The following is a 23,474-nucleotide window of genomic DNA, read 5'->3' on the forward strand; positions in this document are numbered from 1 at the left end:
GTCTCCATGTGGCTTTCAATTTACCTAAAAATTAGATTAGCATATTCTATCTTTCCTCCCTCCTTTGCATAGGCACCCTTTTTCTTTTCCTCTCTCTCTTTGCATTTGACTATTTTAAAACCTATTACTTTCAGATACTATGGATCTTACTGAATAGATACTACTATGTTAAATGAAATTGTAATAACTAAATATGAGATCAAAGATATGGTAGCTTTAAAAACTTGTAAGAATATAGGATAGGAAATTATATAAAATAAAACAAATGATTAGCCTTTTCTTATATGTCAAGTAGAAGATAAAATACTCTCCACATCTCTAATATTTATATTATATACTAACACATACAATAGAATTTTTTTGTTTTCAGTAGCCATTTTTGTTAATTCAAGCCTTTTGCATATACTTGAGAAATTATCTTTTTCATTTTTATTCTTCTACATCAAGTATTTTATAACTATTTTATAAAGATCTATTTTTATGGCTATAATTAAGAGCCAGTATTGGCACAAATTTTATATTCATTAAATTTTGAACTTTATTCTGTTATTGACTCTTTTTTAGTATCTTAATCCATTTGACATTTTGGACGAAGCAACGAACATTAGTTGAAATTTATGCCAAGCCAAAGTTAGTTAACTATTCTCAAATACTTTTAACCAACCACTAGTAGAACTGGACTTTTTTTCAGGGCAAAACATTGTCAGACAACTGTAATTCCTGAGATGCTTCTTGAAACCTAGTATGTCTTTTAGAAGACTAAATGACCCTAACATCCATCCTGAGTAAGGAATTAGGACTAACTTTGCTTTTGAAAAAGCACAACAATGCTGTTTAGGTATCCTTGAAATGTGTCACCATTCTATTTTTTTTTTATTGGTGGTATACAGAGTGGCATACCTTAATGATGAAGTGAAATTCATAATTAGAGGTGAATTCACATTTAGGTACTCACAATTTAAAGAATGTTTATGTTTGTGTTTATGTAACCCAGGAACAGCAACCAAGAGTGATGTGATGGGTTTTGTAGGTAGCTGAAGAGTGTTTATTATTACTTACTTCTAAAAATAGTAGTATTTAATTATTTCCCTCACATCAATGACTTATTTCCCCTCTGTAGGATCGGTAGAAATTCCTTCTGAGGAATTATGTTCCTCAAAATATATTTTATGTATTTCCATTAAAATATTAAATTGTTACATTCAAAATTTAACAGATCATGCCTGATGAAATTCAAAGTGATTAAAATGTTAACATATTAGTTAAAAGTGAATATAAAAGTATTTCACTTTCTTCAAATAATCAATGTGAATAAAACTGTGATATCATATTAGAATGATAGATTATTCTTTATCTCAATATAAAAAAATGTATTATGACATAATTTTTGAAATCCCTTTTTGTCCACTTTCTGGAATAACAAAGATCTGTATACAAAAAGGTTGAAGAAAAGATGGCTTAAGTAAAGCCATCTTTTGGCTTATTTCCAACTAAAAATATTTTTGTTGGAAAAATATTTTCATATACATTCACATACCTTTATGCTTTAGTGTACACTGCTTAATATTGTCAAATATCAAATAAGGGGAGCATTTGCTCTGGGTATCAGCACAATGCTAACACCCAAAACAGGGATTATTTCATATTCTGTCATGGGCAAGGTATCATCCCAATACATTTGGAGACAATAATTACATAGCATCTCTCTTTTAGCACAGTGTTTCAAAAAACCAATAATACAGGAGTTGTGTTTGTAATGCAGCAACAGTGTTAAATTCAGGTTCTACTCTTTGAACATAATTGAGTTTTTAGCACATATACTCTGTAAATTGAAAACAGATCTGATTAAAATGAATTGTGTTAGTCAGAATCATGTTATTAAATATAACTGAATTTGCTGGTAAACCATATTGTCACATTGCTTTCAATACATTGTCTTAAATCACATTAATTTTAGATCAAACATGAAATCATATAAATATTAATAGCTCAGTTTAGATATAATAACATATGAATTTCCTTTGAATTCTAATTTGGCATATGACTTTGAGAGATAAATCACACAATTATGAAAAATCCTTGGGAAAACTAATTGTATATATATCCTATATGTTGGGAATTATTTTCATGCCTGATATGAAATTCTTTTATCAACACATACACATGAGAGGTAAAGAAATAAAACTCACATTTAGGGAGGCCGAGGTGGGTGGATTGTCTGAGGTCAGGAGTTTAAGACCAGCCTGGGTAACACGGTGAAACCCTGTCTCTACAAAAATACAAAAAACTAGCCAGGCATGGCACCGTGCGCCTGTAGTCCCAGCTAGTTGGGAGGCTGAGGCAGGAGAATTGCTTAAATCTGGGAGGTGAAGGTTGGAGTGAGCCAGGATTGCGCCACTGCACTCCAGCCTGGGCAACAGAGGGAGAATCTGTCTCCAAAAACAAGAACAAAACTCACATTTAATGTTTCAGTCCTAAACTACTCTCATGTAAGAAATTATTAAATAAACATGAGACCTTTCTCTAGGGTAATTTTTAAGTGTTATTGTCTAATCTTCTTTTTAGTACATATAAATCCAGGTTGTAGCATCAGTTAATTTAGTATGTTTTAGCAAGACAGTTCAAATTCATTAAAATTCCTCTGACATGGAACATCACAAAGGATAGATGACTTTTTCTACAGGTTTAATAAACATTTGATATTTCATACTTTATTTCTCATAAATCTAAAATTAAATTGCTTGTTAAGAAACAAACACCCATATGTTATTTTGTTTTACAGAAGAAGTTATATATCTTACCTTCCAGTATCTAAGAAAACTACTCACATTTTAGGTATCTTTCAGTTATTTATAGTTATCTAACCTATTTATTACAATTATAACATATATAAAAATAATATGTAATATATAAGCTATTCACTGTGTGGTTCATCACAATAAGACAGTGAAGTAGAAATAAGAGTAGATTAACTGCTTTGACAGCTTTGCATATTTTAATCTTTTATTTGATGATTCCTAAAATTTTAGGAAATGAATATCAGAGACAAATTTAAAGGCATCTTTGAATAAAAGATATAATGTACAATGAAATTTTAATAAGGATCCAGTATTCTACTTTTGATTCTAAGTTAGTAGGTTAAATCTGAAACTGTCTAATGAAGCCATAGTAGAAAGCTAAAGACCAGTCACTGCCTCTTTGCTCAGTTTATATCAGCCCTTGTTTTTGAAAAGTTATATATTTTTAAGAAATGTTAGAGACACTATAATGTCTTAGAAAGTATTTAACTAAATTGACTAGTTTTAGAAAGTATCAAAAACTATATACAGGTGGAAGCAGTCTATACAGGTCAAGTATCCCTTACCCAAAATGCTTGGGACCAGAGGTGTTTCATATTTTGGATTTTTTCATATTTTGGTATATTTTTTCTATATACATTATATATTTTCCAGTTGAGCATCCTAATCTGAAAATCCAAAATGTTCCACTGAGCATTTCTTTTGCGCATCATGTCAGTGCTCAAAAAGTTTTGGATTTTGGAGCACTTCAGATTTTGAATTTTTTGATTAGGAATGCTCAGCCTATACTTTGACTAGAGTAGAAGGTGAATAAAATGGACAAGAATGAAAATGAAAACAAAAAAGAGAAGCGTATGTACTAGAAAAAAAATGAATAATACACTTTTGAGGTTCTAAATATGTACAAATAATTTAATGACTTTTCCAATCAGGCATTTAATGATTGTGTTTAATTTATATTTCAGTCTTCATAAGCCATCTCCTACCACTCAAAGGATAATGCTTTTATATTGGAAATCATATTTGGATTATTTTAGATATTATTTTAGATATTATTTTAGATATTTAGATTTGGATTATTTTAGATATTACAGCTACTTTTATGAAGGTACACCTTTATTTGGTGTGGGCTAAGTAGTCATTCATCTCACCATCTATGTTTTTTCCATTGTCTAATGATGGAGCTCACACTTTCTTGTTTTTAATCTTTAGTATAACATACATAAAGATCAGTACAGAAGCTGTGATAACGTCTCTGCCAAATCATCAGATAGTGATGTCAGTGATGTTTCCGCCATTTCCCGAACCAGCAGTGCCTCACGCCTCAGCAGCACAAGCTTTATGTCAGAGCAATCTGAGCGCCCCAGGGGTAGAATCAGGTGAGTTGGCAATACTGTTTATATAAACTGGATCTTTATCTGTGATATAAAAATACAACTAGCTTCCTGAATATTTTTTCTATAATACAGTTTAGGTCACAGTGGGTTAAGTATTTATCGACTACTATGTAGTATTGCCAACAGAATGTTTAGTATTGACTACTATCAGATACAGCTTATAACCCTAGTCACAATTTTAGAGATCACTCTGAGTCACATTTGTAGTAGTTTCCTCTAATATGATTAAATTCCCTTCCTTTAGTCCAACATCAGAAAGTGTATTCTTTAAAGGGACAGACAGTAAATATTTCAGGCTTTGCAGAACAGTCTTTGTGGCAACTACTCAACAATGTCATTATAGTGTGACAGCTACACAAATAAATCAACATGGGTGTGTGTGTGTATGTGGGTGTAGTGGATGTGTTAACAAAATAGACATCCCTAGTTACGTTATGAGTTGAAAGGCATTTGCGTCAATTTTGTTTAAGTCACCAGTAGTGCTTTTGTATTCTTAAAAGACAAATACCCTGCTGAAAGGGAAAAGACCCCAGACATCCAAGTGCTATCTAAACTAAAGCAGATTGATTATGGACAAAACATATTTTGTATTAGTTCTTTACTAGTTTTCAGAAGTCAAAGTTTCATATAGTTATAGTCATGTAACCTAAAAATGTATTACAATTTAAGGAATTTTGGTGTTGATGAGAGGTCCAATAAATATAAGTGTTAAAAATATGAACAAACACTTTTCCAATACTCTGAAAGTCTGATGTTAGTGCACATTTTGATGATGTACAATGAATTGAATTTTGAAAATTCTCTCTTGTTTGTTGAAGCAAATTAAAAGTAATCATCCTGCTGTTATTTAACAATTTCATACTCTGATAATCTAACATGAGCAATTTCAACTGATAAAGATATTAGTAGAAAATCTTTTATCTTTACTTTTGGTGTTCTCAGCATCTGACTCTAAAAGAATATAAAGTTCTTTAAAATTTAAGGAAGAATTATAAGAGCTCAAGAATGTAGCCATATTAAGCTAAGATCAAGGGGTAAGAAGTATTCTTATAGATTCCTTTTTATTGAATTCTTAATAAGATAGAATGTTTTTAAAACTGTTGAATTACCAAAGAATGTAATAAATAGGATGTAACCAAGGACTTTTTTTTTTACCTTATTCACTGAAAACAATTTGAAGTAATTTTTGTTTGTATTCACTGTAGAGCCAAGTACCTTGAGCCCTATGCTTTAAAGTATTACTAGTGAATAGAATTTGTATTACTAACCAATTGTATAGAATAACTTGTGAGTTCATTTTCATTCTCCTAAAATTTCAGAAGTAGGATTCTTCAAAAATTTATCTTCCTATAAAATTTGGCTATGTGATTTCTTTTAGAAAGAATAGGAAAACAATGACAAGAGACTATGATTTTATACAAGGAGAATGGGGAAAACTACATGTTAGTAGTGTATTGGAACCAGTGTTACTTTGTGGAGAACATGGCAACTCAACAAATCAGCATGGACTATAACCATATCATGACAAGAAGCAAAAGATAGAGGATTTTTTTGCTTCATTGCTTCATATGAATTTTCATATTTAGTGAAGATGGTGGGAAGAGGGGTGGACCTAAAAAGAGTATAAATAAACTTCTTAGTGATAAATCTACTTTCTCTAAGCACTTTTTTGTTTTCAGCTTCCTTTCCCTTCTTTGTAGTTTAAAACCCATATAAACTGAGAGTTTATTTTATGTAAGTGGATTATGTAAATTTAAGCACTACAGCTAATAGTTAAACAAGTTTCCCCTTAAGCTAACATAAAGAGCTACTTTTCTTGTAATCTCATACTATATGTCAGTGATTTGTCATATGCGGTACATATTTGCTCTTAGAATAATTAGGAAGAATAGAGAGAAAAAATAAGATGTGACACGTCTTCTCTTCTGACATTTGTAGACTAGTTATCCCTTCATATGCATTCTTCTGTCTACATATTCTCATAGACACACATGCAGCAGTACACACACACACAGAGAGAGAGACACACAAACACATGGAGTTATTTTGCTTCCATCGTCAATCCTGTGGTAAAAACCTGAGAGATGATAGTTTGGAATGATAAAGAATAAAATGACATCAGCATAAAAGCATCAAAGTCCTGTGAACAAGCATTGCAGGCTCTTCAGATGTAAATATTCCCTGCCCTTATAGGTAACACTATGAGGAATAATTTTTCTTAATATATTACTGTTTCTTCTTTATTTTTTAGCAACTAACATCTGCATATTTTTTATAGTTCTGTTTACTCAGCTAATTAATTATAATGATAGAATATATTTACATATAAGTTGTAATAATAAGCAGCAAAGTTTTTAGTTCCTATCATGTGTAAGGACTTTATTATCTTCTTTTTAAAACAAACAAAACAAAAAAAACATTGTAAATTCCTGTTATCTTCCCCACCACCATGACCATGTAGGGTCCAGTCTACTCCCTAACCTTTTTCCCAAAAAAGGTGCTACCTCCTTCCCAGACAGATGAGAGAGGGCAGGACTTCAGGCTGGATCTACCATTAGGCTCTCCCTCCCCCAGCTTGGAGCACAGGAGGGGAGGTGATACCTGGTGACAGATGGATGGGTGGTGGACAGAGAAGAGGAGACAAGGAAGGGCTATTCCAGGCTCAGCCCTGCTCCTCCAGCCTTGCCTCTGGGTGTAGGGGAAACAGAGGCATGACCAGGATCAGGGTCATGCCCAGCTGGCCACAACCACGTGTGGGGTAGTCCAATAAATACCGTGGATGCTCAGCAAGGCTGCTGCCTGGTGTTTTGAGGCTGCTGTGGTTGCAGACACCCTCCTGGCCTTGGCTCCCTATCAAGAAGCTGGGGATGGGAGGTGGAGGGAGGAGGAGCCCCTGCCTTAGGAGCCTCACAGGCTGCACCAAGAGAGCAACCAGCCTGGAGCAGGAGCCACCAGGTCCCAAGCGTGGCTGACCCAAATGTCATAGATGCTTTTATTGGGTGGCACCTCCGGGAAGAGGGTGTCTAGATCCCAGAGCAGTCCTGGGGGCCCTCTGGTTTCAGAGGCCACTCCCTAGTAGGCAGGGCCGGTTGACGGTAGACACTGGGGACAGTAGGTGGGTGGTGGTGCCAAGGGCATTACCACATTGGGAGTGTAGATAGGCAAGTAGGAGGTGGGCAGCTGCCCCCAGGGGGAGGCCCTGTGTCCCCCACTGGACAGCCACCCAAGAACTGAGGTGTCCTGCAGTAGAGTGGAGAGACCAGGCCCTAGGCTCTGTGGAGAGGGTCGAGGGCCCAGTGGCTCCCTGCTGAGAAGCCTCCCCCTCCATTCTTATGGGGCTGGGAAGAGGGCAGAGAGGCCACAGAGGCCTCTCAGAGGAGGGCAGGGGTGGGGTGGGCACCACCTCCTCCCCACTGCTCCCCATGCCTGAAGGAGCTGGGCTGCTCTGTGGCACCAGTCCCGACCAGGGTGCCCCCTCCCCAGAGTCCCCTAGCAGGGACTTGATGCTGAAGCCCTCACGGGGTGGCAGCAGGGGACTGGGAGCATCTCGCAGCAAGTAGGGCCCCAGGTCCTTGGTGAAGGCTCCACATGCACCCCAGTTCTGCCAGCACCTGCACAGGGCTGTGTTCTGCCACCATAGTGACTCTGCTGGGATCAGGCTTATGTCGACCGCCCAGAAGTTGCCCTTGGCCTGGAGCTTTGCAGGGTCCACAACTATACATTTAGTAAAATTTGGCATTTGATGTCAGTAGGCATAATAATCAGTAAGCATATACTGAAAGGAATGTTCTTCTATTTATTTGAGGATTTTAAAACAATATAGGTTAAATTATTTTATATTTTAAGTTGTGATAACAAATATAGAAGTTAATATATTCTGGAATGTCAATCTTGATATTACAGTTATGTTTGAAAAGTGTTATAGAAAATAATTTCAAATGCCCCTTATTTCACAATAGTTCTTCAATTCAGTAAGGCAATACAGGATAAAATTCAAAAGTAATCCTTGGATTTTTGTGATGCATATGAAAATCTTGAGTTAGAGTTATCTATATATCCAATACATGAAGCTTATTATCTACACTGAATGGCTTTACTACTCTTTTGCCTATTCGATTTGGTATTTACTGAAAATGCTCAGTTAAGATCTATGAAGAGGATTTGTCAACTTCTTTATTATTCTGTCCATTTTTTCATATATGAGATTACTTAATTAGGTTCAAGTTCAGAATTATTTTGTCTTTCTGGCGATTTAACCTTTTATCATTATGTAATAAATCTCTTTATTCCTTATAGTATTATTTTGTTTTAAAGTCAATTTTTCTTACATGATAACACAAGCTATTTTCAGTTAGTGTTCAATCTAACTATTCACTGTTCACATCTTTTTGTGTCAACTTTTCTATGACCAATGTGTTATACTCACGTAAACAGCAAATAGCTAGGTTTAATTTTTTTCTGACCACACAATCTCTATCATTTAATTGGCTAGCTTATCAATTTGCATTTATTTTGATTCTTATAGACTTGGAATTACTTCTATATTGGTGTATGCTTTTAATTTTTCTTATTCTATTTTTTCTCTTTCCTGATCGGTTTTTAATTGAGTTATTTTTCTTTCATTTCCCCCCTCCATTACACTGGAAATTATGCAGTTTCTGTGATTTTTACTGACTAGTTTCTCAAGCATATAAATTTTGTTAAGTAGTCAATTTAAAATTAATAATTACCTCTACTTTCTCCTAGGAAAAAAAATGACTGTCATATGCTTCGCTGTGCTACTATCCCTCCCCCAATTGCATATTCTTGTACAATGTTTTAATTATAGATTGGTTCATTTTCCCCTTATTGCATGTTATTTTTTTAAATGCCTTATATTAAACCATATGTATTCTAGTTTCTTTGCTAACCATTTTTCGTGCATCTTAGACCTTCATTCTGGATCATTCTCCTCTCTGAGAAAAGTGCATTAGAAAGCCACCAGTGAGGGTCTGTGAGAGCTTAGACTGAGACACACGTTTTTCCTTGTTGTTCTTTAAGGGTCTTGACTCATGAGGATTTCAGTTCTAACTCCTCACTAGACCTGAAAGGTTTCCAAAGATTCATCATTCACTTACCGACCTGTTTTAGTTCTCGTTTGGTTTTTGGCTAAGGACATATGCCTTTCTTTCTTGTGACCTCAAGTTGGTATTTTAACAGGCATTTGTTGTAATTTTCCTATCATAATTACTAGGCATTTGGAAGTGAAAGGATTTTTTAGAATCAGAATATATCATCTACCATACTGCCAGAAATAGTTCATATTTGATGTGTTACCATTTTTAAAAAATTTTTTTTAAATTTGCTTACTTGAAAAGGATAATATTTAAAAATAATTAATAAATAAGAAAAAACATGTAGGTGTGAAAAGTAAGAAGGATCATGGCCCTAGAGACTTTATCCCAAGTTAGAGGGCAAATGCCAAGGCAGAGCAAGCAGAGTTGGATGTTGAACTGGAAGTAATATCTAAGGGGCTTAAGAAAAATAACAATCAGGAACATAGAAGGAGATGGTGAAGGGAGCCAAGAACTGGAAAACTTTCAGGAAAGAAGAGAGCGCCAGCAGAGACAGGACCATTTCAGTCATGAGGTGTAATGGAAGCAGGAGAATGAAGAACTAATGTGGGAGGTAAAGGTTGATACAGCTCAAACTGAGAAAGAGATTCTGAAGTCTCAGAGGATATTGAATATAAGGGAGAAGAATGAAGTGAGCCTGAAGTTAAGGGAGTGGTTAGTGATTGCTGAATAAACAGCATCTTGTGATCAGAGTTCCTATGCCAGTGAAGACTACCAGCCTGCCCTTAAAGACTGCTTTTGACTCAGATGTGAATCTTTGGTTCTGTCAGCTATGGCTCAGTACTTCTACTAACCAATATTGAGAGCTTCATTCAACAAGTGTACAACTTCTTTAGACCTTGATTTTTTTTTCACTTAGTCATAGATTTATTCATTTACTTATTCACCAGTCATTTATTGGATACATCTTATACGCAGGTGCCGTACACTATCTAGTATAAAACAAAGCACATGATTCCTAGATCTATGTTTTTAGTGGATTTTCATACAAGTGTAATAATAATATTAAATGTATATTCGTCTGAAAAATGCGAATCATACCTGCCACTCCTACCTTACCAGACTGAGAATAAAATGAAATAGTGTATATCAGAATACTTTGAAAATATAGCATTGTGCTTTATAACTCAGTTACTGCATACATGGTATGAAGTATTAGGTAAGTTACTTTATACTTTTAAGTCATCCTTGAATGTCTTCTGAGAGACGGCTAACACATAATATAGTGCAACAGCATTTAAAATTCGAATTTTGATTACTAATATTTAACTTATCCACTTCACAGTGCTTCATGGTGAGTTGGATGAATTTAACAGTTGGATTTGACACTTGACGAGTTCAGTTTTATTAGAGTGGTTTTCAAAGTTATGCCCATGGACTGTTGGTGTTCTAATGAACCTTATTGTCTCCAAGAATTGCCTGATAGACAGGAGAAAGTTGTCCAAGGAGCAGGAGAAAAACTAAACGGGGAGGAGAATTCCTAGACTGTAGGACTTCAGCAACTTCAACTAAAGCAGTTCTACTAGTATTTGTTTAGTACAACAGAAGTCTGTGAAGTAGTTTATTTTTAAAAAGGAAGCCAGGCACTGCTGCTTTAAAAACATATTGTAAACCAAAATATATGGCACAGTAAATTCTAGTGCTATTACTTCCAAGGAGAAAATTAAAATATGAGATGTGGTCTACTTCTCTAGTTATTACCTGTTTTTAAAATTCAGATAGTACCATAATTTGGCTGAAGGATTATGCAATGTATAGTGAAACTTCAGTATAATACACTAAGAAAAAACAAATTCCAAAGAAAAAGAAAACTACCAGAATGTTCTATATTGGTTTTAGTTGGTCTGTTTTTCTACTATATATTATGTTTATTATACACTTGGTATATGAGATAAATACTTATTATTGTTTTTTAGCATTTTAGCTTTAAATAGCATTATATAGATTGTCCAGGGAAATATATATTATTTCCAAGCTCATTACTTCAGCTTGTACAGTTAATAGACTTTATACTATGCTTTTTTATACTACTCTTGATATATGTTCAATTTAAAGCAATATAGTAAAATTTTTAAAGTATATTTTTACTTTTTTTTTTATTCATTTAGAAAGTCATCATTTAAAGCTTTGTTTCTTTACTCATTTTAACATATGATTACCTTGATTTCAGCTAGACTCTCTTAAAGCATAGACATGATAACCAAGTGTGGATTGATTGATATTTGCTAACTGTATACGTACTACTTATGCAGCATAATGAATAAAGAAAGCATAGACCTTGATGTATCCTCAAGATGGCATATATGCTATTTTCTTATAATTAGTGGAAATATTTTCAAAGCTTTCTGAATCACTAATACAACAAATTAGTTGTAGTATTTGTTACTTTGTAAACTACAACAGATATATCAAGGCAGCATTTGTGTGTATTCATCTTTAATTTTATGACTTTATTATTTGTGACTCATTTATATAGTTTTATGGTCCATACATGATGTAAGTCATTGTTTTCTCATGTTTTGGTATTCACTGAGTATGTATATCAGCTTTTGTTTAAGTATGCATTTGTTTTTTGTATGTGTTGCATTTACAATAGATTAGAAATACATGAGCAGATGTATTTTTAACTGGTTACTTGTAAAACAACATTTCTTAGAACAAGTATGAAAACATTATCGGCTTGTTTAGTATTTTAACAGAATAATTATATGCTTTTTACACCATTATCCACCCAGTTCCCAAATCGAAGAACTGGAAGCCACCCAGATTTTTACCTCTCCCCAGTCCTCTTCCTAATTCAATATTTCTCAATCCTTTTTTATTATCACTCCCCTAAGGGATCTTTTAGGTGTTCCTTTCCTAATTGCCCTCCTTACATGAAATTTTAATACTAGAGACATACTATTTATATACTGCAGGCCTTTGGAGGACCACTAACCCCATTGTATTATCTAAGATTTTTTTGTTCCCTCTACCTTCATCAAGAATCAGTTATCCCCTTCTGGGGACAGTATCACTCCCAATGGGAATGCATGTTCAAATGAGTCATCAAGGCCTACTCATTTTACTTCTCAAAGAGAACTCATGATCACAGATTTAAAGTTACAGAGAACAGATGTGTTTACTCACCTCAATTTTATAAGAAGACTAAAAAGACTAAAAACTCCATCTAACATGAAACTAGGATTTAACCACATCTGTAAATAATAAGCTATAGAAAGCAATTTTCAAATTCAGTGAAATCTGAACCAAAATGAGAGGAAATGCCAAAAATAGATGCTTACTTGTTCAGCTATTGAACAGAATGTGAAGCTCTCTAAAATAAATGTCACAGCCTTAAAAAGCCCAATGAAAAATTCCCTTCTAGAATATGTAAGAGCTAGGGGAAGTTTTAGCCCTGGAGCACCTTGAAACAGTATTTTATACCTCATAGTAGCAGACTACATGGACTCAGAAGAGGACCATCTCAGGTCTGCCATTCTGTGGCAGAAGCAGGGTATTGGGGGACTGTATATAGGAATCAATGTGGCAAAAGCTATTCAGTATAATTTACAAATAAACTGGTATAGCATGATTTTAACGTATGTCTTCATTATGAAATCCTATGAACATTTTGATAGCAACATAACTGGTCTAATTCTACCCTTATTCAAAAATAAGCAATAATATTACATGGTCCCAGTTCCCCAGGCATGACAGTATAGTTTATATCAGACTAACTTCTCCACATATAAAACTATAAAAGCTGAACAAGAAAAAATAATGAAAAACAACAGCAAAAACTATTGGAAGGCCTTTGAGAGCAACAAAGCAGGCAGAAATTTGAGTAGTTTCAATTTTTGAAAGGAGGGGAAAACACAAGGTAAGTGGTAAGTTCATCCTAGTTTCCTCTGAAGTTACTTTCCAATTTGGTGACATAGGATAATAGAGCCTTAAGCAGAGAGCAGTGTTCTTACTTACTAGGCTGAGAAAATAAATTTCACAATTCAGGAACTGACAGAGAAATGGGAAATTGTGAGGGTGGAAGGCTTCAAATTTTGCTATAGATTTCCTTCATACGTTGACCAGTGAGCTGTCTATGCACAGGGACGTTTCCAGGAAAGCAAACAAAAAGCAGCAGCTGGAAGGCCAAAGAGCCAAGCACAAATTCCAGCAGCTGCCAGTGCTGGGGAGATGGATTGGACTTCAAGTTCCCATAGTTAGAGGGGTATGACAAACACTTTTGGTTTTTTTTAAATATCTCAGAAGGGCCAAACTCTAGAAATAAGCATTACACTCTGTGAATAATAGCAAATCTTTAAACCCAAACTCTGTACAAGAACAAGATGAAATCTTTCTGTCAATCAAATGAGAATTTTACCTATTTTGGAGGAAAATAATATCATCCAGAGCCTCCACAGGGTTTCATCCACACAGTTTTACATCGATTAAAATTTATGAGTCATGTTTAACAATGAAAAAAAGGACTACCTGGCTAAACACTTGTAACAAGAGTTATCAAATAGAGAGAGACTTTAAAATATCTGTGATTAATATGTTAAAGAAATCAAAGGAGGATGGATTATTTAACAGAGACCTGGAATCCATTTTAAAAAATTAAATTATAATTTAAAAATTAAAAAAAAGTAATAGTGGGTTTAATGACATATGAAAAACAGTAAAACCAAGAATTAATGAACTAGTCAGTAGAAAGTATAGGAGTTGATGTACAGAGAGAAGAGACAGAAATTGGAGGAGAATATAAACAAGTTGAACATGATGAAAAATTCTAATGTATATAGAGTCCCAGAAGGAGAGGAAATGACAGAAGCAACACTTGAATACTGAATTACAGACCGACAATTTTCCAGGACTGATAAAAGACATCAAATTACAAATCTGAAATCTTTACATACCCAATAATATATGTAAGAGAGAAAAAAATCAGCATTATTGTAATCAAAGTACAGAAAACTAAAGAAAAACATTTCTTAAAAGAATCTCAGGGGAAAAAAGAGATAATATCTTTGGAGAAGCAAAGATATGACTAGCTGAAATTTCAGCACATATTATGAGACCCCAAATTTGGTGGAATGGCCAAAAGAAAGAATTCTGAAAGGAAAAAACAAAAATGTCCAACTTACAATTTTATGCTTAGTAAATATTACCCAGAAATGTCTTTCAGGAAATAAATAAATGAGTGCATGCATGCATAGATAGATAGATAGATAGATAGATAGATAGATAGATAGATAGATAGATAGATAACAAAGAGAATTCATCACGAGGTGACCAGCACTACAAAAAATACTAATGGGAGTTCATGTTGAAGAAAAGTATCTCCAGTTGGAAGCACTAGCCTTGAGGAAGAATGAAGAACATTGGAAAGAGTTCATAATGATAAAAACAACATCTTGTGGTAGTTAAAACATATGTAGACGTGAAAAATATATAAAATACCTGAGTGAAAGGTGGGAGGGGAGTAAATGGAAGTAAGTTATTGTACAGATCTTGCATTATTTTGAAATTGGTTAAAATGTCTAACTTGAGGATTTAAGTAAGTCAAAGTGCATATTTTAATCTTTAGGGTAGTCACTAATAGCATAATAGAAGAATGCACAACTCAGATGCTAATAGTTGAAAAAGTGTGGAATAATAAAAATACCTAATTAGGCAAAAGGAGAAGTAAAACAACAAACAGATGGGATGACTACAAATAAACAGAAAGTGGTGGATGGAACTACATCTGTATCAATAATTGCATCAAAAGTAAATGTACTCAGTAAAAATTACCAATATCATAGAATGAAAAGGGACAATAATACATATTATAGATATATAAATGATATTGTAAACAACTTACGATGGTAAGTTTTTCAATTCCGATCACAGTGAGCAAACTATGGCCAGCAGGCTAAATCTGGCCCACTGCCTATTATTGTGAATAAAAGTTTACTGGAACACATCTATGCCCATTTCCTAATATATTGTCTATGGCTGTTTTCCCGCCACAACAATTGAGTGGTTGCAACAGAGTCGAGTGGTTGCAACAGAGTCAGTATGAAATATTTGCTATCTGGCCCTTTACAAAATAAATTTTCCTAACCCTGACTTACATGAAATATACAAATTTTCTGAAAAGTACAACTTACTAAAAATGACATAAGAATAAACTAAAAAGCTGAAGAGTTCTATATTTAGTTTCTTAAATGATTCTGTAATTGTTTTCAACCTTTTCACCAAGAAATATCCTGACCCCGGTAGATCCTGATAATTACAAATATTTAAAGAATAAATACTCTTATCTTCCACAATTTTTTCCTAAGGAACATTTTGAAACTCGGTGATGGCAGCCTTTCCTTGATGCATTTGGTAAGGACATTACAAGATAGAAAAAATAGGACAAAATCTCTCATTAAAATAGAGAGACCCCAAACAAAATTTTAGCAAATTGAATCCAGATAGAGAGAGGGATGATAAATGATGGATGAATTCATAGATCATTATTTACAGTTTATGTGATTATGCATATAGGAAATATATAAAATATTTCTCTTCATGACAAACTTAGCTTAAAAACAATTACAGTCCATTTACATATATTCAATCCACTAAAAGAACATAGAAGTCTATATAAATATATATATAACTATTAGAATTAATGAATTTTGCAAAGTCACTGGGTATAAGGTTAACATATGAAAAGGAATTTTATTTTTATGTACTAGCAACAAACAAACCTAGGAAATGAAATTTACAAAATGCCATCAATGTAATATAGTCAGAAATATAAAATACCTAGAAATAAATCTAAGACCTAGGAATAAACTAACAAAATGTGCATAAGCCCTCAACACTGAAGACTACTTATAGCTTCACATAAAACTCAACACATGTATGTGTGTGGGAATGAGATTTAATAAAAATTACAGAGATCATTACTTCTTAAGGTCCAGCTTACTTGAAGAGATTGAATATAAATAGTGATCTAACTTGAGTTCATTTTTTAGTTCTGATTCTTATTATCAAAATAGGTCCACCAGACACCTTTAGGAGGTATTTAATGCCACCTTGATTATTAATCACCAGTCCCTGTGTTATGACCACTGAAAATTATAGGATGGATGCCTGGAGATGGCTTCTTAATATTGATCAACAATATTGATCTACTGTTTGTGGTTAGTAACTTGTGTATTGATCCAGATGTAAGTGTAGGGCTCAAATAATTTTTGTTATTTAACTTTTAAAATTTTTGTAAACATCATTGTGAACTTATATGCATTATTATTCTTTATACTACTTGTTCCTTCTTAAGGCTTACAATAGAATTATGGTAGACTTCTAGGTTCTTTTAGTGGATTGAATGTATGTAAATTGATTGTAATTGTTTTTAAGCTAAGTTTGTCATGAAGAGTGGGAACTATCCTGACATAGCCCCTCGTGTCTTCTGAAAACATTCTTGCTTTCTGAAAGAAGGTGTTTTAGGACTTCTGTTTTTTATCCTCTTCCAAAACGTTGTGTCAGCCTCCTTACATTGTAATAATGGACCAAAGTCTGGCAAATGAAGGTACAGATTTGATTGTCTTACATTACCCATCACTTCTGTATCTATAAGTAACAGTCTATGTTTGGGAAAGTAAGCTTCTGATGCTTTAATGTTATTTTATTATTTTTAAAAATTCTTGTTTAAATTGGTTTCTTGTTTGTCTGTTACCATAATTTAATTGATTTTATCCACATTACTTGTTTGTATTTTACCATCTATACAATCAGTACATATTCTACAATTGATGGCATGTCATCGTTTAATTAGCATTTTTCTTTCTTAGGAGAGAGACTCCATACCCCCATTCCAGAATTACTTGGTCTGATAGGCAGAACAATGTGCCCCCGACAAAGGGTTCCTATATCATAATCCTCAGAAAAATGGGGAATTGGGGTGTCAGATGGAATTAAGGTTGCTATCGTCTGAATTTAAAGTAGGGAGCTTGTACAAGGTTATCCAGTGGGCCCAGTGTAGTAACAGGAGTGCTTATAAGTGAAAAAAGGAGGGAGCAGAGTCAGTCAAAGACAGAGATATGACAATAGAAGCAGAGGTCACAGTGATTCCACATGTATGCAACCAGCCATTGTTCCCTTTGATGACAGAGGAAGGGGCCATCAGTTAAGGAATTTGGGCAGCCTACATAAACTAGAAAAGGCAAAGAAACATATTCTCCCCTAAAGCCTCCAGATGAAACATAGCCCAGCTGACACCTTGATTTTAGGGCTTCTGACCTCCAGAACTGAAAGATAATAAATTTGTGTTGTTTTAAGCCACCAAAAAAATACATAAAATAATGATGTGTCTTAATACTGATGGCATCTTTGATTTGGCTGAATGTGTATAGACACTTTATCACCTTTTCCATTTAATGCTTAATTATTTCATACCAAATCATATGTGTAATTTATAATGTGGACCAAAGTGTTATTACCACCAGATCTCATTTTCCATACCTATCAGTATGAGGTCCCCAAAATTCATTTCTTTTTATGGTTGATAATATTTCATTGTATGGATTTAACACATTTTGTTTCTCTATTCATCAGTTGATGGGCATTTGTTTTGTTTCCATCCACTTTTTGACTTTTGCGAATAATTTTGATATGAATAGTTCATATATGTTTGTGTAGATATATATTTTCGATTCTCTTAAGTATATACTTAGGAATGGAATTGCTGGATCATATGGTAGCTCCAGTTTACCTGTATTTAAAGTGCCATCATATTTTCTAAAGCAGCTGCATCACTTTACATCCCCATCAGCAATGTTGACGGCTCCAGTTTCTCCTAATTCTAGTCAACCTTTGTTATTGTCTATTTTTTATTATAGCCATCCTAGTACATTTAAAGTAGAATATCATTGTGGTTTTCATAAACCTGCTGTTAAGCCAAAATTATCAAACTACTTTGCTATCTTCAAGAATTCACTTTGATTCTACTGAGTTAGCAATTTTTTGAAAAGGGAATTTTCTTAAAATGGTAGCATTTTTAAAGTATTAGAAGTTGAGTTTCTTTCTTCTCTGGGATTCTTTAATTCTCTATGCTAGAATTAGGTAAGTACTTACCTGTACAGATCAATCAGAACAGAAGTTCTATTAAATGTAAAATACCATTCTACTATAAAGACACATGCACAAGTATGTTTATTACAGCAATATTCACAATAGCAAAGACTTGGAACCAACCCAAATGCCAATCAGTGATAGACTGGATAAAGAACATGTGGCACATATGCACCATGGAATACTATGCAGCCATAAAAGGGTGAATTCATGTCCTTTGCAGGGACATGGATGAAGCTGGAAATCATCATTCTCAGCAAACTAACACAGGAACAGAAAATCAAACACCACATGTTCTCACTCATAAGTGGGAGTTGAACAATGACAACACAGGGAGGGGAACATCACACACCAAGGCCTGTCAGGGGGTAGGGGGCTATGGGAGGGATAGCATTAGGAGAAATACCTAATGTAGATGATGGGTTTGATGGGTGCAGCAAACCACCATGGCACGTATATACCTATGTAACAAACCTTCATGTTCTGCACATGTATCTCAGAACCTAAAGTGTAATAAAAGAACTCCCCCCAAAAAATCTTATGTACCCCATAAATATATATAGCTACTATGTACCCATGAAATCGAAAATTAAAACTTATTTTTAAAACAAAAGTATAAAAACAAAATACCTTGGGATCTAATATTTGCTACTTGGACAACTATCCCTATGGTATACACAAAGTAAGAATGTTTTTGTCACCAATTAAAAATATTTTTTTTTAGCAAACAGAACTAGCAGGTTCAGTGTTACCACTCAGCTATAGGGTTAAAATTAACATAGGAATCTAAGCCTATATTTTAAAGGGTTTTTCTTCTTTCAGTGTGCACAATATATTTCTTGAGTGATGTGAGTTTTTAGTAGCATTCAAAAAAAAAATACTTGCAAAAATTCTACCAAACTAGATTTTCTGTCATCTGCCACCCAGCTTTCAATGTATTTCTAACACTGAAATCTGTTGGCCAGCCGTCTGACAGATTTCACCCATAGGTAGATTCCCTATTGTTACTGCCACTAGTTGGGAAAGTATTATTAGTCATAAGCAATGCAGAATCAGAGCCAGTCTTGCCAAGAACTGGAACCAGAAAGAAACAAAACAAAAGAAAACAAAACAAAACAAAACAAAGACATGCATAGAAAACCAGAGTCAGAAAAAAAGAAAACAGAAAGAAGACTGTGCTGTTGCCTCTTGAGGTTAAATCTAGAAGCCAGGAAAAGGCATCCTTGGGCTTATAGAGCCCATGAAATGTCCTGCTTGGACAACACAGCTAATTGGCTTAAGTAGGGAGTTCATTTAAGTGTCTTTGGTGGGACTTCCAGTACTATCAGAACATAATTCTCCAAATTAAAACACTAATCACCAGAAAAATAGCAAATGTTGGAGCTTTAATTAATTAGTGAGAAAACCGACAGTATAACAAGCTGTTTCCAAAGATGATCCAAGAAACCCTTGTAATTTTGTACATGTACATATAGTTATTGGGGAAAAATGGAATACTAAAATTAGATTACTAAGTTAGATTCAAAACTGGATAATGTATTCTAAGTCAATGAAACTATGACTTACCAGTTATCCACTCTAGAGCCAGATAGTAATCATATGCCCTTTATTAGTTTTTTTTTTTCAAATTAACATCTAACTTTACAAAGAATATAAAATGTTTGGACTACAATTATAAGAGTAAATACTAAGTCAAAATTTTACAGTTCTGTAGAGAGTCAAATGACCCTTAGGTGCTCTTGTTAGCCAATGCACAAGCATGTTAGGGAATGCTCAAGAAAAGTGGCCAGAAAACCAATTTGGTTGGTTGGTTGGGTTTGTCTTACTTCCAAGATTGGATATTTTGTTCTTACTCTGAGCAGTTGGGTAGATGGGTGTCTATAATGTGATATGGAAGATTGGAGAGGGAGCAGGTTTTTTGAGGGTTGAACACTTTATGTTTGAGAGCCTTATTAGATATATCCAAGCAGATACGTCAGTTGACAGCTAGATATATAAATCTGGAGTCCAGGGCTAAGTACAAGGTGCAGGAAAACAATTGGGATCTGCAGCATATAGATACTACATAATGCTTGGAACCAGGTGAGACATCTATGGAGTTCAGTTCATGTAGAAGAATATAGGCCAAAGGGCTGGGCATTGAGGAGCTCCTACATTTAGTGATAAAAGAGGATCAAGGTCCTGCCAGTGAGGCACGAGTTTGGAAAATCCATTAGAATAAAGTATTTCAAGACAAGGGAATCAAATTCTTTGACAAATGCATGACATATTGACAGGTCAAGAGGATAAAGACTGGTAAGTGACAGGATTTGCTGTGTGGAGTTATTAGCGACTGATAAGAGACAGTTTTAGTGAAACGTTAGGGACAAAGCCTGATTCAAATTACTTCAGAAAAAAATAGGAGGAGAGGATATATAAATAACTACTTGAGATTTTTCAGCAAAAAGTCTACAAGAAGGGGGGGATCAAAAGGAAAGGGATTTTGTTTGACTTTTAAAGATGGGTTATAGCACAGTATATTTCTATACTGATCACTTTTTTTCACTTCCTACTCATAAATCTATTCATTCAGCAATGGGAAGGGGGCTGTAGCAGTTTTAGTGGTGCATAAAGTGCATGCTGTTATGAAATATCAGAATCCCAATATAACCAGTACAAAATGTAAAACAAAGGACCAGGAGACAACAGTCATGAAGCTAGAGAGACTGAGTAGCTTTATAAAGCAGAAAACCTTAAGATGTGTCTTAAAAGATTCAGATATGTATGAGCAATAGGAATAATTTTTCAAGAAACAGAAGCAGAACAAATGAAAGGTAAGAAATGGGGCAGTAGAAAGCATATTTGTGCTGTAATCTTCAGATTGATTAGATTAATCTGACTGATTAGATTCTATGAACTGCCTCCTCAGTTAGAAGAAATGAAAATACCTTAAATGTTTTTCATTGAATATTATAATATTATAGACTGTTTAGGAAGCTACACAGGTCTTCATAAAAGAATGCTTTTAAGCATCTAGACATATATTTTTTGAGAAAAAAACTCATATTTTATTCAGCCAATCATTTTTCATATAACTTAACCCCCTCCCAATGATAACACTTGTTATACATATTTTTCTATTTTTTCCAGAACTTTTATTTGTCAAAATTGTAGAATATTTCACTGCTAAAATTGGATATCCGTGAAATAAACTTTTGAATCTTCCCAGTTCATCTTAAATTTTAATAATAAAATATGATAGTAGACATTTCCCTATACTCTTAAACTTCTTTATAAACTAAAGAACATTGCCCAGAATTTCACAATGGTGTTTTTTTGTGACTGATATTAGAGATGGAAATTTCAAGCTGTAATAGAATTCCATCTTTATGGAAATAATGGGAAGAAAAAAGGGTACATGTTAATTAATTCATACTTTCCTTTAAAGGTTAGAAAATCATCAGAAGAGAAGTTTTCAATAACCATTGTGGAGAGTGGGCTAAAATAATTGATGAGAGATGAGAAACCACTGCTTTCTCTGTTGTAGGCATTCGATTGAGCATGGACATTGTAACTATGAAATTGACCAAATCCTGACATTTCTGTAGATTCTCCAGCAGAATTCTGCAAGTAAAATAGTAAAGAAAAGCAGATAGAGTAGCCTTAAGGATGGGTGGCATATTAGATAATGCATTCAAATATGTTGGTGAAGACACAGAAGAAATTGACCATAATACTTATCAGGAAAGAAAGTCTCCTGGAGTTGGGAATATAAATCCCACAGGAAACAGTTTGGGACTGATCATACATAATAATACTCTCATTTGTGTCTCGAAAAATGTACATAAAATGCATAGCAAAATTACCAGATTTGCAAATGACTTAAAATTTTGAGTTAATGAAAAACTGACTGGAATAAGTTGAAAGAATACGAATCATTTATTATTATCAGAATTTTGATGTGGACAAGTTCAAGTAATGCAGCTAAGTATTAAAAATTACAAATTGTCCTCATCAAGTAGAGGTCTCAATTTTCAATTCACAATCCATGAAGGATCCTAAGGACCAGTCTTACCTCTTTTCCATAGCTTATAAACTCTCCTTGCTGATTTTGCTCTCCCACCTTTATGAACTCACCTCATACCAATTTCTCTCTCATTATATATATGACAACAAACTTGTTACATAATCCCAAGACTTTCTGTTTTATAATTTATAATCATATTAGGATTTATTCTGACTCACATATTAAATGTCCTCACTGTTAAAGATGCTATATCAGCTAGTGTGTATTTTGTAGTTCAAAACAAGAAGTAGAAAATGAAGAAGATCAAAATGGTAATAAGGGTCATATAATTAGTTTTTGCAAATATTTTGAGGAAACATAAAATTAAGAGGGTCATTTTAGGTGTATCAAACCAGGTTTTTATTAGAGAGAAATGTACTGGTCTAGATGGATAATAAAGCTGCATATGCATTGTAATTTAAAAGGTTGTAAGAATCCTAACATCATTCTCAGTAAACTATCGCAAGGACAAAAAACCAAACACCGCACGTTCTCACTCATAGATGGGAATTGAACAATGAGAACACATGGACACAGGAAGGGGAATATCACACTCTGGGGACTGTTGTGGGGTGGGGGGAGGGGGGAGGGATAGCATTAGGAGATATACCTAATGCTAAATGACGAGTTAATGGGTGCAGCACACCAGCATGGCACATGTATACATATGTAACTAACCGGCACATTGTGCACATGTACCCTAAAACTTGAAGTATAAAAAAAAAAAGAATCCTAACATCCATGCTCCCTGCTTGCTTGCCCTACCTCTCCTCAACTCTCAGACGTAGTTTACTTTGGCTAGTAGAAAGGAGTTTTTCCCAGCTAACTTTCTATGCTGCATAAAATAATTAACAATAATATATTCTTTGGGGAGAGAAGGAATCTATTCAGGTAAACTGGTACAAGCTGGTAACATAGACAAGTTTTGATAGGAAAGAAAAAAGTAAAAAGAAATCAGCCTACATCATGCAAGTGTGAGGCACTGAAAGAAGGAAATGAGATGAAGAAGTTTGTGTGGAGGAAGTGGAGCATG

General features: G+C 34.1%; 1 protein-coding gene and 1 pseudogene across 50 annotated transcripts in view; one reads left to right on the top strand and one right to left on the bottom strand.

Moving 5' to 3' along the window:
• RIMS1 (regulating synaptic membrane exocytosis 1) overlaps positions 1-23,474 on the top strand; it is a 516,521-nt gene that overhangs the window by 423,032 nt on the left and 70,015 nt on the right. For 40 of the 50 annotated variants that reach the window (XM_034962340.3, XM_034962337.3, XM_034962336.3 and 37 more), the window contains one exon: positions 4,011-4,177. The exons of the other annotated variants lie outside the window; for them this stretch is intronic. In XM_034962340.3, coding sequence (XP_034818231.1) covers positions 4,011-4,177 — 167 coding nt within the window. The remainder of the gene's footprint in view (positions 1-4,010; positions 4,178-23,474) is intronic. 50 annotated transcript variants of the gene reach the window in all.
• LOC103784638 (forkhead box protein H1-like) lies at positions 6,254-7,934 on the bottom strand (annotated as a pseudogene).

Source organism: Pan paniscus, chromosome 5, assembly GCF_029289425.2.
Source record: "Pan paniscus chromosome 5, NHGRI_mPanPan1-v2.0_pri, whole genome shotgun sequence".
Taxonomy (NCBI): Eukaryota; Metazoa; Chordata; class Mammalia; order Primates; family Hominidae; genus Pan; species Pan paniscus.